We start from the raw sequence: 18906 nt of genomic DNA, 5'->3' as shown, positions 1-18906 counted from the left end.
GTGGGTTGTGTTCCCCTGTGTTGTCTTCTCCTTTGTTTAGATAAATATCATAAGAGTGTTGCCTGGGAGGCCTTGACAAGAAGCCATTGCCTTTTGAGTTGAGCTTAAAATTATAGCTGTGTTTGTTGCTTTTCCTTAAGAATAAAATTCATCGAGCGCTCATTGAATCACGTTGTGTGTATTCATATGTGTGTGAGCGTAAGCTAGAGAGAGAGAGAGAGAGAGAGAGAGAGAGAGAGAGAGAGAAACGTGTGAATGTTTTTATTCATTTTTTCTTCCACTCCTCTCTGTGGCCTTGACCTCTGTCAGTAGGAGCTGGTGGATTTTTTCTGACACATGCACTGACCGTATCCACATGTCTACAGTTCCTTTCCCACCGAATCCTGTTGCTATCTCTCTTCCAAAGGCCCCAGGTCGGTTTACCTCTCACAATACTCCAGAGACTACCAGAAACGTGAGAGAGGATCCTCTTTGATAAGCTGCATGTTTGAGGTGGAGCTGTTCACCCAATCACCAGAGACAAAAACATGTATAGGTCATTGACATCCTCTCCTCTGATTGGTCAGGCTCCATCTCGTGCCCTCTCTTGCCGCTCCAGAGCGGCAGTATATCATAGAACCATATGGCTTGGGCAGGTTTGTTTTGTTTTGGATTTTTAGGGTACTGTGAAAAGCAGGGATTTTTTTTTTCAGGGACCTAACTCATTCCATACCTCACCGCTGACGATGAACAAGCAATCGTATGGCCTGTGAATTTTCTCTCACTATTTTCCAGTGTCAGTCATGCTGACCCACATTGTGTTTCTGAAATGTTTAAACTTCACTGACGGATAGAGAAAGGCTGCTTCACTGATCTGAGTAGAGACAGACAGAGAGACACCATAGAATGACAGCAGGTCAGATAAAGGCGGATATTTGGCTAAGGCGGATATTCGGCTATAAGTAAAAAAAACAAAAACAAAAAAAAAACCCCTAAAAAGACCCTTCAGACACAATGCCTCAGGCGACAGGGGAGCGATGCAGATATACAACCTTAAAAACAGAAACACAGGCCAGGAACTTGTCAACTCACTTACACTCACACACTCACACTCACACACTCTCTTTGTGTATGTCTCTCTCTCTCTCTTTCTCTCTCCACTGGAAGTCTAAAGTCCCCTAATGCTTGTACTTACAGGCTGTTCAGTGGTTGGCACCTGTCGCTCATCGGCCTACAGGGAAATGGATGAACGTCTCCTTGTCATTACAATTGCTAATGTGGATGTTTGCCACTGATGTTAGCTATCTGTTAAGGAACGGGTCAGCGGACCACTGAAAATGGGTTTGTACTCTGACTTGTTTTCTTTCTTTTTGTCATTTTACTCTGCGCCTAAACATTTCTGATTGGTGAGCTGTGTAGCCATGAACAGGTCATTTGAGAAATATGTACGTGATCTGTTTGGCTATCCTAAAGAGACCTTTTTTTGGCGCCTTGAGAACGTATAACACATCACTTATGCCAGGGACATGAAAAGCTCTGGTTCTCTGTGAATGAAAGTGTATTGGTGTCATGAAAAGGTCAGGCGCGTAAACGCATGCTTTTAGATTGAAGGTAAAAACACGTAGGACAGGGCCATTCCCCTCTTGTGCTAGTGTAGAAAACATGTTTCAAAAGATGACAAGATATCCAAAACCCAATTAAAAAGTATTCAAAGGATTGATTTTATTTGTGTTCACATTCAAAACAATTGTTGAATACTATTCCACAGAAAGTGTTAAGTGGTTTGTGTATAACTACATTACAAATCTGATCATATCAAACAAACACAACAGGATATGATATCAACTGTCGATCAATTCGTGTGGATTCTACAATAAATAAAGGTATTAGTTTATGTACAGACCTTTGAAAATGTACAAGCTAGGGAAACTGGTGCCCAAATGAACAAAAAAATATATTTACATTTACAAATAAAGTATTTACATATTCATAATGATATCTTTAACTACCGTTAGGTGGACATGATGAGTTCCTTTTGCACCTGATCTGTTCAGCTAATCAGTTTTTCCACGTCACTCGAACAAAATTCTCAGTGACGGCAAACAAACATAAACCTTTTTCCCCAGAAATGCCCTTTCCCTATGGATCCAAAGGACATCCAATCAAAACAGGTTTCTGGAACAATCCCCTTTCCTCCCCCTCCTGTTGTCCTCCGTCCAACTGAAGCTTGTAATATTTTCACTCTTTGCTCTTGTCTTAAACACACAGATCTCTTTATCACTGAGCTAAATCAGAAAAGCAGAAGGAGCCAAAAAAAGCAGGGACCATGGTTTAAATCCACAGAAACACCTGAGTATGTTAGCTAGCACACAGGAGAGCTGTTACTTTGAACCTCATTCTTTTTGACAAAAAAAACCCCAAACAAAACAAAACAAAACAAAACAAAAAAACCAGAAAAAACCCCCAAAACAATTACAAACAAAACAATTAGGGTTTCCGAGGCAACAGTACTTCCTGTAAAGGCACACTGAATATGTGACATTATCAAGTGATGACATTACATACAAATACTTAACTATACTTTGTGTTACTGAAGTACTTAGGGACATCTTTACAGTGTGGGTACTTTAATCAAAACCTTGGCACATTAGGTGAAACACTAGGTGTAATATTATTGTGGGGGGAGGGGGAGTGAAATTTTCTCACTCAAAAGTGTAAACCATCAAAGTATGGGTACATATGTATAAACATTCGACTAGAACTTCTTGTAATACCCTCCGGTCCCATTGGGTAACACTTTATAGGTTAGGCACTTTGAACAGTTTCTGTCTGCTGTTAAACAGAAATCGCTGACCACTGGTAAGGTCTATGTCCTGAAACTATTGTTCAGTCCCTTAAAAGAGGATTAGCTGCATGTAAGGAGTGGTACTCACACAATTTCCTACAATTCCTACCCTCTGGTATATCATTACTCTATTTAAAACATCTCAGGGAACACTGTAACAAAAACAAAATTGCTCTTGTATATCAAGGGACGTTCAGAGTTTTGCAGGCACATGTTGTGTGTATTGTTTCAAACACCTGACACTCTCACAAACACGTGGTTCTGCCTTTTTTTTTCCTTTTTTTAATGTTGCCATTGCCTTGGCCATTTTGTATTGAGTTGCTGTAACCATGGTGCCAAAATAGTTAAAGTTTTATTTAGGACTAAAAGACTAAAACGATGAAATTCTGAGAAGTACCAAGCAGCCTTTATGGTCGAGAGGTTCACGTTGTCTGAGGTTTCTTTTGTTCTTTGTCTTTGCGTGACTCACATTCAGAGTTGCGGACGGACACACTGTTCGACTCTTTCCTCAAGAAGCGTCTTTTGTCTCAGAGAATAAAGTGGGTTGGTGTTGACGAAGCCCATCTTTGGAACGTTGTTTTTGTTGCAGCCGTGAGGAAAAACAAATCGGATCTTCAAGTTCGTAGCATAAATTATGGCTCTCATCCGTACATGACACAATGTCTCTGTTAGCAGCAAATTCAAGTGTGGAGCTCAGGGCAACTCATCGTCAAGGCTAACAATCTGTCGCTGTAGGAAGAACACAATGTTAGTATCTCGCAGGTAGTGGCATGTGACTGACTCTCCTATATTTAAGCAGAAATCAATGCCTGATTAACAGTACACTCCATACATTGGTTAACATTTCCTTAAAATAGCTCAAAATAACAAGCTTTTTAGTCATCTTTGCAAACTGGCTGGCTGGTTGAGTAAGTAGGTCGTGGACATTGTATACAATACAGATTGTTATCTTCCTGTGCTAACGGAAAGCTGGGTTACCTCTGTGACACTCTTCAAAACACAGGTTAAAAGCTAACAAGGTTTGTTGAGTGTCCTATTGAGTTCCCATCTGCATTTGTAATAAACTACAGCAGCAAGTTTTCCCGACAAAGCTTTGGTTTCTTACCGCAGGGTAGATGTACCCATCTGGGCTGTTCCTACATATGTGCACCTGGTCTTCAGTGGTCTTTTGGTAAACAGGGTTGTCGAAGTGAATTGTGTTGGTGTTTTTTAGTCTCCATTTTCTCCACAGCAATGCAGCTCCAAATGCAACCAAACACAGGGCCACTGAGGGAATTAAAAAATAAGATACACTATGAGAGATATTCCCTTTCCCTGCAGTTCATTACCAGTAGGTCAATATTACTAGGTCAACAGGTCAATACTAACACATAACTTTCCCTCTGAAGGAACATAAACAATAATGGTCATTGGTACCAAGTTAGAGATACTGACCCAGGGGTAATACGATGTAGAGAGCTAGTGGAGTTGATGGGGCTGTTCCAGGGTTTGCAGCGGCAAAGCTATCGGGGTTGTCTTTTGAGACAAAAGCAAAGACAGAAATTTGAGCAAGGTTCACTTCCATCCAGACATCACGATGCAATTTGCAGTTAAATCGCTGAGAATGACAAAAGGCAATAAAACAGCCAAATCTATATTCAAGAGCTAACACACACCTCTCTGGGAAGTGGCCGGAGGCTGGGTGGTGCTCGGAGTGATCTTTGTCTTGCCTGGCTGGGTGGGTTGGCTACGTGGCAAAGGCATAGCGGTTGTGGTGGTGATGGCAGCAGGTGGAGCTTTGGTGGAGGCCGTGACAGCAGGTTTTGGTTTAGTGGTTGCTTGAGCAGGAGGTCGAGCGGTAGCAGCAGGTTCAGGCACGACAGGAGGGGCAGTGGGTGGTGCTATCCAAAGGAGAAAGAATATTAAGAGATTTTATGTCTTGGAAAACAACGAAAAGGGCACTGAAAGAGCTGCAACAACTAAGTGTCTAATAACATCTCTAGACCCAGGAGTTAAAGACCTACACATGCATCCCCTGACAGACATGTGACTAGCTGGTCCACTGTGTTTAATGTTCTTACCTGGCACACATTTCCTCATATCTTTGGCCAAAACCATGCCGTCAGGGCAGGCACAGGTATACTTGGGTGAATATTTGCTGACCTGGGGAGCAGCCAGACACAGGAACTCACATCCACCGTTGCTTATCTTGCACCAGTTCATACCTGATAGAAAACAAGAGTCAAGAACCTGGTTAGTGACCATTTCACATCAAAGAGAAACCATTAAACTGTCTGTAACAGTTCATCAGTTTATGTACAGTGTAGACTCAGGAACATATAATAATTGCTGTGCATGCAAGATACACAGCAATCATTATAATCAATGCTGGTTGTCTTGTGAGAGTGATTCGTATATCCATTCCATTCTTGGTGAAGACCCATATTACTTGCAGCCATGTGTCTAACTCTAATTCCCAAAACTTGGAGCAAACTGAGTTTGTTTGTTTGTTGACTAACTCACAAAGCTAATTTTAACCAGTGATACTTCGTGTGGTAACTGTGAAGACCTGGTTAACATACCAGGTGGCTGTTTGAGGTTGTGGAATAATACAATGTCCTCAGGGGAGGCCAGATGTTCAGCCACTGGAGTAATGTCACCTCCTGTCACACGGTTGGCACTCAGGATGGCATTGTTGCTTACATCCGTCCAGAACACTCTCTCCTGAAGAAATGACACGACAGAAGGATGAGTGAATAAACTGAAGGAGAAAATGTCATGGAAGGGATGCAACAGCTCGAACAAACCTTTGCTGATTGGATAAAACCTCTTTCGCAGTACATTTGGGGAGCTTACCTCAAAGACAGTGAGACCCAAAGGGTGGGCCAGTCTGCCCTGGTCTATGATGAGTGTCCGACGACTGCCTCCCTGAACATCAATACTGGACAGGGTGTGCAACTTTGAGTCCACCCAGTACAACCGCTGGTTCAACAGGTCTGGCCAAGAAGGAACCAAGAAACAGGTTATTCCACCGTGACCACACAATAACCTAATTTTCCATATGAACAATCAACAGGGTTGTGAATGGCATTGGTCAAGTAATGAGACAGATCTTTCCACATCTGTCCTTGGGTCAGGACAATTCCTTACCAAGGGTTATTCCATTGGGCCACACGATGTCATCAGTCACCAGAGCACTGCGGTCCACTCCGTTAAGACCTCCGCGTTCAATCTTGGCTGGTGTGCCCCAGTCAGTCCAGTACATGAAGCTGCAACACGCAAAAAGTTATATGCTGTGAGAAATACGGCCTTGTTTCCCTGTCAACACACTGCATATCAAGGTAAATTATGTCGGCCGTTTCAATGGAATGAACTTGACATACTTCTTAATTGGGTCCACTACGATAGCTCGGGGCTTGGCCAGGTCCTCTCTGAAGAGTGTCTTTCGACGGCTTCCATCCGCTGTTGCCACCGAGATAGTGCCACGCAAGCTGTCCGTCCAGTAGATGTTGCCGTGGATCCAGTCCACCGCAATGCCCTCGGGTGCATCCACACCGCTGTCGATCACAACTCTGTGCTTGGAGAAGTCTGCGGCCGTGTCCATAGGGGCTCTGAGGAGAGGGAACTGGGGATTAGATCCGCTGCATTTAATGCTAACCTTGGCCTTGGAAAAATTACATTGTTTTAAGGCTTTTCCTGCAAAGCCCGAGTTTAACCTGAATCAGCTAGTCAAGTTTCCAGTAAGACCGTGGAATGTATGAGATTAGTGCTGGAACAAAATCCTGGGGGCATGTGGCTCTCCAGGAGGTTGCCCACACTTGTGTTAGATAAACAGATTTGTGTGTAGACACAATGAACTAAAATCGGAAGATAAAATATATATGGAAAGTTTTAATAAACTTTTAATGAACTTTAATAAAGAAGTCTAATAGCCCCAGCCTCAGAAAACAAAAATGAGACTGTGTCCACACGCGAGGCCAGACTGGGTGCAGAGTGGCCGTCATTCACGGAGCACATCCACCGTGAAAAGTGAAAAGAAAAAAGGGGAAAGTGGTTCTTTTGTCACCTGTAGATCTTCTTGTGGGTCAGGTCTGACCAGTAGATCTCCTTGCTAGCGATGTTCATGTCCAGCGCCACCACGTTCTTCAGACGAGGGATGACACGGGTGTACTCGCTGCGGTCTAGCGTCATCTTCCTCACCTCATGACGGTTGGTGAAAAACAGGTAGGCAATGGTCCCTAAGACACAAGAGAAAAAGAGGGAAATAGAGTGAGTGGTTCAAAGGTGTAGACATGAATATAGAGAATCATAAAACACGGCGGATTTCAAGTTGTTCAGTCTGTTTGTATACAAGACTTCAACATTTGCAGGGGTAAAAGAAGTTGAGTCTAAAGCAAAAGTTCCACACTTGCACTAAAGTCCTTAACTGTTACAGAATAAACATAGGTCAGTTGGATGTGTTTAGCTCTGTCTTCTTTCTTACCAATGGCTTTACAGGACTTGGTAGCAGGGTCCATCTGGTAGCCTTCTTCACACTCACATTTGTAGCTGCCCACTTGGTTCACACAGATCTGGCTGCAGATATCTGGGTTTTCACACTCATTGATGTCTGCATGAGATAAAATGACACAGACGTCAGCTTAGATCTTCTATGACCGGGGTGACCTGACACCCTGGTAACGTTCACATTAGATGGCCTAACATTGCTGAGTCATTCTGGGGTCACAGGAAGTGACCAACAAAGTTTACTGACAGAGGGTTCCTTCCCCTCATCTCACTCATGACAGTCAATACCACACCAGCATGCTAAAATAAATACACCAATCAGCATCACACCCTCTGTTCTGAAGTCCAACCAAGACTTGGCTTGGAGATAAAACTGAAAAATATACCACATGTGGCCATGAGGGACAGATTCATTGGCCGCTGCTCAAATAGCTGACTTTCCCAGAAATCTTATCTGTCTTTTATGAGCTACAGGTACAGTTCATCCTTCTTTTACACGAGGCACAACGTTTGATTATCTTACCTTCACAACGTTTCTTGTCCACTAAGCGGAAACCGATCGGGCACAAACATTCATAGCCGATTTTCAGATCGTTACAGATGTGGGAGCAGCCTCCATTGTTGTACAAGCATTCATTGGAATCTGTATGGTTTACACAGTTTCAAATCAATATGTATAAGATATAAGATTGAGGTAGTACTTTGGAGTCTGAGCTCACTGTAGCTTTTTTGGCAAATATTTAGTTTAGACTTTATTTAGAAGATAAAGAACTGACTTTATCCTTTGTGCATGGTATAATTTTTTTTCAGCACACCCTCAGCTATAGGTCTGACCAGTCATTTTGTCAAGGTAAGTTACTGTATAACTGTCAACAGCACAAAATACAAGAAAAAAATGAAAAAACACTTTGTATCCTGCATGACTTTAGGGCAGAAACTGGCAGAGATACAGTGAAAAATATAACAGGAGTCAAATTATTTCCTGCAATAATTTTAAATAAAATTCCCATTCTAATAATTCCATTTCTGGTTGATCCAAATAGGCACAGTTGGAAAACCAGAGTCTGCACTTTCGACTCGCTCTCACTGCAGAGTTATAGCTTATCACTGTCAGGGATGACGTTGAATTCAAAGACTGAATATCCTCAATATTCCCAGTTCTAACAGCAAGGCTTGTACTCACCACACTCACGGAGGGGCTCATCGGACCAGTCTCTGCAGTCACGTTGCTTATTGCACACTTTCTCCATACTGATGCATTCCCCACTACGGCATTTAAACCTTGAGGGTGGATCGCAATGGGTGGCTGAATGTGAAAGATGGAAGAAATTGAAAAAATCAGACAACAACACGGGCGCTGTGCGCAAGCTGCACCGTACATTAATGAGATTAACGGTGTGAACGTCCAATCAGGGAAAGCAACTCACCGTTAACACAGCCCAGCTCGTCACTCATGTCCTTGCAGTCGTACACGTGATTACACTGCCGACTACCATGGATACAGGAGCCGTCCCCGCACTGAAACTCGTCAGGCCTACATGTGGGCTTCGCTGCATGTACAAGAGATGACGAATCTTTTAGTCCCGAGACACAAGGCTGACACTCTCGGGAAAATTTTTCGGAAAGCTTTGCGGAGGGATTCAGGGCAAACTGAACCCGAACAGGAGGATTGATTAGGATTTCACTTACGACAGTCTTTCTCATCCGAACGGTCCAGACAGTCGGCACCACCGTCGCATTTCCAACTGTTGTGGATGCATTCCCCACTGCCGCAGTGGAACTCCAGGGGGGAGCAGGGCTTGGTGGTGACCTGACTGGGACGGTGGCCGCAGTTCACCGGCCACTCGTCCGAGCCGTCGGCGCAGTCCACGTCACCATCGCACGCCCACAGGCGTGGTATGCATACCGTGTTGTTACACTGGAAGGAGTAGGGGCCACAGGTGGTGGCTGGACAGGAGGCTTCATCGCTGCCGTCACCGCAGTCTGACTCTTCGTCGCAAACGAATGACGCCGACACACACCGGCCATTGCCGCAACGGAACTCATTGGCTGTGCATGGCGCGGGAGCTGAAAGAGGAGAAGAGAACCCGGCGAGGTAAGAAGCGACGTTACATTTACTTTCCGACGCTGAGAATTACAGAGGTAGCGTACAGCCACAGGATGCAGGAAAAGGTAAAGAGGATAGAAGGAGGGGAAAAGGAGGAGAAGCCTAAATAAAAAGTGTTGCTTACCACAGCCCTCTTCGTCTGTGCTGTTCTGACAGTCAGATTGGCCATCGCAACGCCAGCTGTTGGGGATACACTGGTTGAGACGCCCACCACAGCTGAACTGGTTGGGCCTGCATGTCCTGGCCACTGAGGATTAGCAACAGTAGACGGACAGTCAGAAACTATGACTGTGAGAAGTCTCAGTCTTCTCAATGAGACCATACTACACCCTTCTGTGGTTTTGTCTTGGATTAATCTTCTTCCAGACAGACTGGCATGTGCAATCATCTACAGAGTTTCTCCACTGTAAAAATGTACACTTCCTTATTTTGATACTGGAGTCATACTGCTTCTTCAGTGTCACGTTCTCCCTGATCACTAGAGTACTTCCTTACACTATTAACTACAGGGAAACACTAGGTTGCTTGTTTGGATGTTATACTTACGGCATGAAGCAGGAAGCTCATCTGTACCATCCCCACAGTCATCTGTGTCATCACACACCCATCTCATGGTGATACATTTCCCATTGCCGCACTGGAAAAACCTGGGGTCACAAGTTCCAGCTTCTGTTGGGAAGAACGACAAAGCCACTGTGAATTAGTTTGCTGTCTCGCACAAGGGCTTTACAACCCATGTCTCATCCAAGGTAAACAGACGTGCTGAGAATATGCTAAGGTGAGAAGCATTGATAAATCTAAGATGAGAAGAAGAGAGGCATATTTTTCAGTGTTTAAAAACTTAATCTCTATCTTTCTTTTTTTTTTTTAAATCCGATCTGAAAATAGTTCACCTGTTTATTGGTGCTCAAGTGAAATAGGAATAAATGAACAAAGGGCAACATTCTGCTTAATTGTATCAACTCCGCCCTCTGCTTTCAGTTTCAGACCAGCATAGAATCAGTTTGGCATCCATACGAAAATAGCCACGACCATCAAAACCAGGACCTGAAACTAGACCTGTTATATCTCCCTCCATTTGTAGACAGATAGGTCTGGTCTGAACTGAAGTGGGATAAACCAGTATGTAAAATAATGGCAATAGGCACAGAGAGAAAGAGAGCATGTCAGGTCTGTCCAGTATCAAGGGCAGGGTTTCTGTGGTGGTGGAGCAGTAGTGTGGGGGAGGGGGAAAGCATTTCTTTCTGAGGATGGATGAGGCGTTCAATACTCACAAAAGAAAAGGGGGATGGGGAACTGAGAGTGTTGGTCTGACACTTCAATGGAGAGGACAAACCCGTCTCAACAGGCAAACACACATTGTATACACACACGCACACACACATACACACACACACACACACACACAGAGGAGCTTTGGACTTGACATTGGATAAAGTGGAACACGGGAAGCTGGAAAGACCTCTCTGAAGAAGCCCCCTCTTCCAAGCCGCTAACGATACACTCTCATTCATCCAGTATTAATAATGAATGAAAGTTGAAGTAGAAGAGACAACGGAGGGAGACTGTTTTGGAGTTGGTCATGAAGAGTAGACTTAGTTACGTTAAGCACTACATGTAAACCTTAAGCCGCACTGTGAGTGTGCTAAATCATTTTCCCATGAATGCGGCTCATGAGACCGCAATGGTTTCATTCAAGATCCCTGAGCCCTGTGTGTTGCTGATATTTGAATGACCAGAGACCGCTCATTGAATGAAACAAAGAGCGTGTTTCCACCCAACCCCCAACTCTCCAACATCCTCAGAAATGGACCACGGAGACAGAACGCATGGCAACTATCCATCATCCGCCATCCAGAATGGGGTTAAAGGAGGAAAGGCATTTCGGACGTCGCCTTTTGGTCCCCCCAAACAACTGTACAATGCCTGCTAGAGTCACCTGTTTCTGACATCAAAATGGTGGGAGGTACTAGTGAAATCACACCACTGATTGCCAATTGGGTCAACTGGTTGCAACCCATAATTATGATGCCATGGTGTCTCCATGGCGAGGAGGTTCACTGACCTGTTAAATATGAACGGACGACAATTTTTCACTTTGAACTCAATCTCAATAGATATCCAAATATTGTAACAATCAATTTGTAATAATAATGATGTTATTGCCACTTGACTCCTTTTAGTTTTTCTCGTGTAGTCTAAATGAGGGTCAAACCATACAACAGCAATCTTACTGGTCCACCACAAACATGTAAATCTGTTTACAAGCTCCACTTGTCAGCATCTGTCTCCTTTTTTCAACTAACAGGGTTATTTGTCGTTTACAGGAGCAGACGAGAATTTGGTTACAATGGCGTGTAATGCAGCCACATTGGCATGATCCTCAGCCGAATGGACTTTTCTCACAATCTATCCATCACGTGTTACAGCGAGAGCAGTCTCCCCTGAGGGCCATAAATGGTTTCCGTGTTGGAGTAAAACGTGCCACAGCTTTCAGAAGACACGGGTCAAGATGCTCAGACTTATCTCGGCCAATACTCGGGAAACTACATGTGTGTGTTTACGGCTATCTTTATAGCTGACTGAAGTCCAGCCAAAAAAAACAAAAAAAACAAAACAAAACAAAACAAAACAAAAAAAGTGATAGTTCTGTTCTGAGAAAGCGAGTCTTTGTCGTGACTGTCGAGATGGTATGAATTTTGCAAAATCAGCAACAGGCTAATGCTAATTCTCTCAAGGTTAATTGAACAGCATCCAGTTTAGACTGCTTCATTTGTTTGAGGTTAAAAAAGCTGGAGGTTGGATGTCCTTTACTGATTAACTCATAGTGCAAAAGGCAGAGGGGAGGATCGTGGTGTGCTTGTTTTTCCGCCAATTTAAAAACATTCTATTTGTTTAATCGATCGCGCCTACGACACTCAGGACATCCCAACACTCTAAAACTTTCTGTGGAGTCAACCGCCCCGTGTATAATAACCCGAGGATTGTAACGTTTATGTATGTGTTCAACAAAACAACTACAACAAAATAATAGATAATAAAACGACTATGGATATCGAGACACTTCAAACACAGGGTCAGAGTGACACATCAGACAACTGCAGCTGCATGTTCAATAGAACTTGGAAGTTCTAGCTTCAGCTTAGCTGCAAAGCCAGGCTACACCTCCTTTATGGTTAAAGCGTGACCGTTACAGGTTTGGTTTTAGAGACCGCCTTTCAGGAAAGCTCTGTCACTGGTTGACAACCTGTTTATAACAGGAAAGTCTTCCCGCCAGTGTTGTGTGTGTGTGAGATTCGGCTCCAGAAGGTCAACTGCCAAACAGGTATTTTTAGGGAGGAGTAATCTTTAAACTCAAAAAGACCGGCTCTATTTAGGGTGAGGATAATCTCTAGGCTCAGAATGAAACTTGTCCTCAACCACTCAGGGCTGACAGAGGCAGGCTAGGGTAGGGTATTATATGGTGAGAGTAAAGCAAAGCAAAAATAAAAGCAAAGCAGTACGTCAGTGTGTTGAAAAAAAAAAAAACTGGCTTTGAATGATTCAGGCTTTGCTCTCAACTGCTGTTTCGAGACCATTTGTTTCTTAAAGATCAGATGTGTTTCTAATAAAAAAGACAAAACGAAAACTGACAATCAGCTAACCACAAGAACACAACACATCTATGCATCCCTTCTATAACAAAATACTATATCAACATTCCTGCATGTGGAAGACTCAAAACAAACACATCGATATATGCAGGAACCAATAAGAGAAAAGCCAGTCGCACGAAGTTAGAGAACACAGTGGACATTGTGTGTGTGTGTGTGTGTGTGTGAGAGAGAGAGACAGACAGAGAGAGAGAGAGAGAGTCTCTGATTTGTAACTGTTGTTCTGCATTTCAGAAACAGACCTCCCTCTGTTATGAATGTAAATCAAACAGAACCATATGCCAGTTCCAGCTTGCTCCTGGTTCTCTCCATATACTCCCGTGTACGGGGTGACAGCAACACTTAAAGTGATTGAAAACTTCTAAACTTCTAAGAAAGCAGATGGGTGTACATCCTGTGGAATGCATGCCACGACTACCACCACCCTAACCCGCCCCCCACCCCCCACCATCCACCCCCCACATCCACCCCAAAGTGTACAATGGTGTGGGGGGGGGGGCGGAAGGAGAACAGTAGAGTAGTCTGGTAATTGGACATACATGATGCAATAGCTGTTTTGGCCTTGGTGATTCAAGGTAATTTCTTCTTCAAGGTAATCTGAGCAAACTAATTAATTCATACTGGCATATGATCCCCAAATACAGTCATTTTAATCTGAATGAATAATAAAAACTTACCAATGTGTTTTTCAAAGTGTAAATTTTCAAAATAGAATGAAATAAAAAATTCTATTTAAATACATACAAAGAACAGTTTTTGAAATGTAGCCGAATAAGAAAATGGATTAAGAAAATGCGTTCTGTTTATTCTAATTCGCCAAATTTGTTCGCCAAGTTTTACTTGCCAAAAAAAGGACGAAAGAACGAAAGAAAGAAAGAAAAATTCAGCTTAACTTTCAAATTAAAAATACTCAACTGTGCTTAGTAATAAAAACAGAAAACATCCGGCACTCAAAAGTTACACACCTTTACGCGCCTTCGTTAAACTGACTGACAGATAAAATTCCTTTACCGATAAGCACGGAGCTTCCCAGAGGATCGTTACAAAGTACATTATTCGGTCATTATAGACACTACCCAAACATACCAGTTCCATGTACCTTTATCACAGTAATGAAAGAAAAAAAAAATCATTCCGTTGAAATGAGATCAAAATCAAACAAACCCAACTTGGTCTTGACTGGTATCAACTGACCTACATTTGCAGTCATATGAATCTTTTGTTTTGATTGGATGGCTAAGAAAAAATAACTTATGAAAACGTTCTAAGGAGTGAGATCTTAATAGAAAATCTGTTTTTAGCGTAAAATAAAAAAACGGCATAGTAAGTAATTTGCTTACCTATTTGAACCGGGATGAATATGAAAGCAATTAAGAGCGCAAACAACGGTTTCACCCTTAGTTGCAAACGAACTGTCAACAGCATCTCCACGTTGCCTCGTTTACTCTGTTATGTTTACACTTGTAAAGGAGGAACTTTAAGGTATTGTTTTGGAAGGTCTTAAAGTAAATTACAAGGCAACAGTTTATCTCCCTAGTCGTGTAGTGCTGGAGTCGCGGATACGTATGTTCTACTGTAAACGAAGATGCCGGTATTAAATATGTGTTATGGTGAAATCAGAGCAATTTGAATGAGGTTGTAGAGGGGGCGGGATGAATCCATGGAAGGGAGGAGTTGAGTGGTGTGATATTTGAAGTGCATATTTTTCACAATCGAGGGGTGTGGTTTCGGGGGGCCCCGGCCTTGGAGAATTTCACAAATTTCTTTCAGAATTTCCTACAAATGGTATGTAGGCTATGAGCAGAGGGGCAGGAAACCAGAGAAAGAGAGAGAGAGAAAGAGAGAGAGAGAGAGAGAGAGAGCACCTGCTGATTCTATCCAAATTCTGAAAATGTAAATAATGAATATGTGGGAAAAACAGTCAACAAATATGATCAGGTAAAAATATTATGAACATTGTCAATAAATACAGGCCATTTAAATGAACCTAAAATAGACCCTCCGATGTGATAGTCGTTTGTAGGATGCTTCAAATGAAAACAGCAAAGGTGGGATGACATTTGCCCTCTGATAAGTGACATAAAATCATTATTCTGGTGGGGGAAAAGGATCAAACTTTTAATTAATGGATCAACAACACCTCGTGTCCTGCATTTGGCTCAGCCTAAAAAACTAAAAATAGTTCAAGCGGTGGTTATCAATTCCTCTTTTTCAATTTGAATTTTTTGTTTGTTTGTTTGTTTGTTTTTAGAGTTTTGTTAGGTTTTTAGGGTTGTTTTTTTTTTTTTTTTTAAATTAGTCGTCTTTTTTTTTTTTTAAGTAATCCTTGGATATAATTGGAGCAAACTTTTAAAAGGGGTAAATTCACTAAGATGTTATTTTCCATTCCTGTCGGTGAAAATAAAAGACCTCAAACAAACCCACACTTACTCAAAATACAAGAGTCCCCTACACCTGCTGGCAAGGTTCAGCTGAAAAAAGAGGTTTGTGTGTGTGTGTGTGTGTGTGTGAGTGTTTGTGTGTGTAGTAAGATGTCTATACGTCCTTGACAGTGTTATGTATTTGAAATAGTTCCATCCGGCTGGATCCTGATTAAATTATGGGTTGGGCTGTAAACACGTTTTACGCACAATCACTTCTTCCTTCGTTATCATATCTCCTCAAGGTAATAATGGGCTAAGGACTCCTCCCTTTAAAAGGGTGTTATGATTGTCACAAGACAGTCAAGTGAGATTCACCACATTTACAGAAAGAAAACAGATAATCCCCCCCCCCCAAAAAAAACAACAATCTGTTAAAAACAAAGTACATAAGTGTACGCGTGTGTGTGTGACAGAGAGAGAGAGGGAGAGAGACTCAGAGATGGCGAGAGAGGGAGAGAGAAAGTAAGTGTGAGTGTGTGTGTGTATGTGTGTGAGTGAGTTAGTTGGTTCCTTGGCCTGAAATACAAACTATTCTCAGAGCAGGGCTGTTGAATTTTGACATGTAATTGTTAATGTCGCATTTCACTGAGTTTAAACCGAGCGCATATTAAACTCATCGTGACCTCATCTGTTATCAGAGTTCACGTTCATGGAAAAATAATAAGTTTTAAAGGTTTTCACTACGACGGTAACTGGTAAAAACAACGACAATAAACTACTACCCTCCCATATGATACGAAAGAAATCTCACGAAATAATATTTCGTCACCGTTTCGTTCCCATAACAAAACAAGAAGAATAACATTTGTGTGTTTTTGTTGACTTTTGGACCGGTTCTGATAATTCTGCTGTTTGCTCACTCCACTTTTTCCATGGGAACTGAGTATTGATCCAACATTCATTGATCGGTTCCCCGACCACACACACACACACACTATTTTCACCATACATACATACACATAAACACACACTTAGGTTGTATCCTGTTTTGGGCCCCATGCGTTGTGCCTACAGATTCCAAACATACAGTTTTCTCAGAAAATGTTACGGACCTCTGATGTGATAACTTTTTGTTGTAGACTTTAAGAGCAACCATTAAACACTGTACGTACGCTGAACAATAATAATCTAGGCGTACTTGAGTCAGCGAAAAATAGAGACAGTGAAGTAACATGTAGATATGAAAACAGTCTGGGGTCTTTGTTTTGACTACATGCATATGAGTGATCTGACGTCACAGGGCTCAGGAACGTAGACAGGCTGTTACTACGAGGAAAGATTTTCTTTGGCCTCAAAAAAACAAAACAAAACAAAACCCCCCCCAAAAAAAACAAAACAAAAAACCCTAAACATCAGTTCAAGTGACTTTAAAATGTTTGGAGCGAATGAAATGAGTGGTGTTTGGAAAACTGATCTGGGAACTGCTCAAGTTCAGACAAAGTATCCGCTGGGGTTTTTTTTTTGGTGTGTGTGTGTGGGGGGGGGGGGGGGGGGGGCGGGGGGGGGGGGGGGGGGGGGCTCTTCACTTTTTCTGTGACCGAGACGGAAATGACATGCACTGTCCATAATATGAGAGTGAAAAAAAAAACAGACAGAAAGAAGAACTTGAATGATATTGAAATGTTTAGTCTTCCGTAATGGGAACTATATATATATATATATATATATATTGAGGTTTGTTTGTATCTCTTTGAAATACCAGAACAGCTATAATTGCCCAGGGTAATCTGTAATCTGTCATCTGTAATTTAAGATGTAGTATCATATCCGTTTTAAGGTTCATTTGATAACGGATGCTGTACATCCTGCTTAGGGCCATATCTTTGAGATAAAGTTTTTATTAATGTTTGAAATGGCTAGCTGCCAATGAAAGAGAGACACTATATGAAATGTTTAAGAACCACGGTTTACACAACTGAAGCTTCTAGAATAACAGGAGTGTAACTCTTCAATGACAGGTGTCTTACAGGAACCCTTGTGTGTGTGTGTGAGAGAGAGAGTAAGTGAGAGAGAGAGATGGAGAACAAGGGAGAGAGAGAGAGAGAGAGAGAGACCTGTGAGAGAAGAGACTTTCTGGAATCTGTTAAAACAGTTCACCCCAGATGACACGCACAAAATCGGCCAGAGCTTTCTCTTTGCAAGGCTGATTACACAGCAAGGACACCTGGTGTAGAGTCAGGCATGAATACGCCAGTGTGTGTGTGTGTGTGTGGGAGTGTGTGTGTGTGTGTGTGTGTGTGGGAGTGTGTGGAGGTTACACAGGCCGAGCGACCTTAATTGTCACCCACTTTCGTGTGAAAGACAAAATCGGGCGCTGCCCATCCCCGAAAACCGGTTTCACCTCCAGCCCTGTTCCGACTGGTCCGCTGAGTTCAAATGCGAAAAGCGCCTTCCAAAAAAGTGTAAGCTTTTTTTTTTGGACACATACTCAGACAAGAATATGAAATTCTAGATCATCCAGTTTCCTCTGAAAAAATCCCCTGAGGTGCATCTCAGGGCTTTTCGTGTTAATGAAACAAAACAAGAGGCAGTTAAGGATAACCTCCATTTCTCTCTCTCTCCGTCTCTCTCTCTCTCTCTCTCTCTCTCTCTCTCTCTCTCTCTCAGGAATGACAGCCTTTTTTTTTGACAGTTGCCACTTGAACTTTGATACAGTTGAATAAAATACTCTGGCAGGGAATGCTGCCAAAACAACGTTAGTTTGTGTGTGTGTGTGTGTGTGTGTGAGTGTGTTTTCGTTTAGACCTCAGTTGATCTGGGAAGGGTGAATATAGGGACAGAGAGAGGTAGAGAACTTGCCCCACTCACCTCATCCCACACGGGGGCCTTCACCTGTCACACCATCTCATAACCCACTGCTGACATCCACAAACCCCGCCCACACAATTCTCCCGCCAAACCGCAGAGCCTGAGTCACTCACTCACTCGCTCGCTTGCTCACTCACTCACTCACTCACTCGTTCACTCACTCACTCAGTGCGTTTTTCCTCAAGAATTTAACCCGTTTATTTTCATTCCCAAAAAAATGAGCGTTTGCTAAATTCAGAAATTCATATCTATTTAATATTATCTCTGAATGGTTGGACGTTATTTTAATCTGCTCATTTTTTTTCTCTCCTCTATTTTGTGCTGGGTTTTAGCAAACTAACTATATAAACATTTAAAAGGTAATGTGAAATCCTTACAATGCAATGCATGTTTCAACAGTTTGTAAAAGTGCTGATATGACTGTTTGGTGTCTATGTGGCAGAAAACTAACAAACTGACCCTGTCAGTGACCTGACCTCTTCCACCATGCCATCCAGACACAGTCATCTCAGCCAATGACAGAGAGAGAGAGAGAGAGAGAGAGAGAGAGGGAGAGAGAGAGAGAGAGAGAGGGGCCACTCCATACAAAGCTTCTTCTGTGCTCTG

At 42.6% G+C, this 18906-nt stretch overlaps 1 protein-coding gene across 1 annotated transcript; it reads right to left on the bottom strand.

The window, feature by feature from the left end:
• Positions 1-1671: 1671 nt before the first annotated feature.
• On the bottom strand, positions 1672-14667 carry ldlra (low density lipoprotein receptor a). Its single transcript, XM_030793590.1, has 18 exons — positions 14410-14667; positions 9963-10085; positions 9541-9663; positions 8999-9376; positions 8737-8859; positions 8493-8615; positions 7833-7952; positions 7287-7412; positions 6870-7041; positions 6187-6414; positions 5954-6072; positions 5660-5799; positions 5386-5527; positions 4885-5028; positions 4480-4704; positions 4259-4339; positions 3930-4090; positions 1672-3553 (listed from the first exon to the last, which is right to left on the bottom strand). The coding sequence occupies exons 1-18, from the start codon at positions 14492-14494 to the stop codon at positions 3518-3520; spliced, it is 2649 nt and encodes an 882-aa protein (XP_030649450.1). The 5' UTR covers positions 14495-14667; the 3' UTR covers positions 1672-3517.
• Positions 14668-18906: the final 4239 nt, after the last annotated feature.

Source organism: Chanos chanos, chromosome 16 (assembly GCF_902362185.1).
Source record: "Chanos chanos chromosome 16, fChaCha1.1, whole genome shotgun sequence".
NCBI classification, from domain to species: domain Eukaryota; kingdom Metazoa; phylum Chordata; class Actinopteri; order Gonorynchiformes; family Chanidae; genus Chanos; species Chanos chanos.
This window is presented reverse-complemented; position numbering and strand designations above follow the sequence as displayed.

Coding starts and splice junctions, on each gene's coding strand:
- ldlra (XM_030793590.1), bottom strand. CDS start 14,494: ATGCTGTTGACAGTTCGTTTGCAACTAAGGGTGAAACCGTTGTTTGCG. Junction 10,086..14,409: donor ATTCATCCCGGTTCAAATAG/GTAAGCAAATTA, acceptor TCTTCCCAACAG/AAGCTGGAACTTGTGACCCC. Junction 5,029..5,385: donor CAACCTCAAACAGCCACCTG/GTATGTTAACCA, acceptor GTTTTCTATCAG/GTATGAACTGGTGCAAGATA.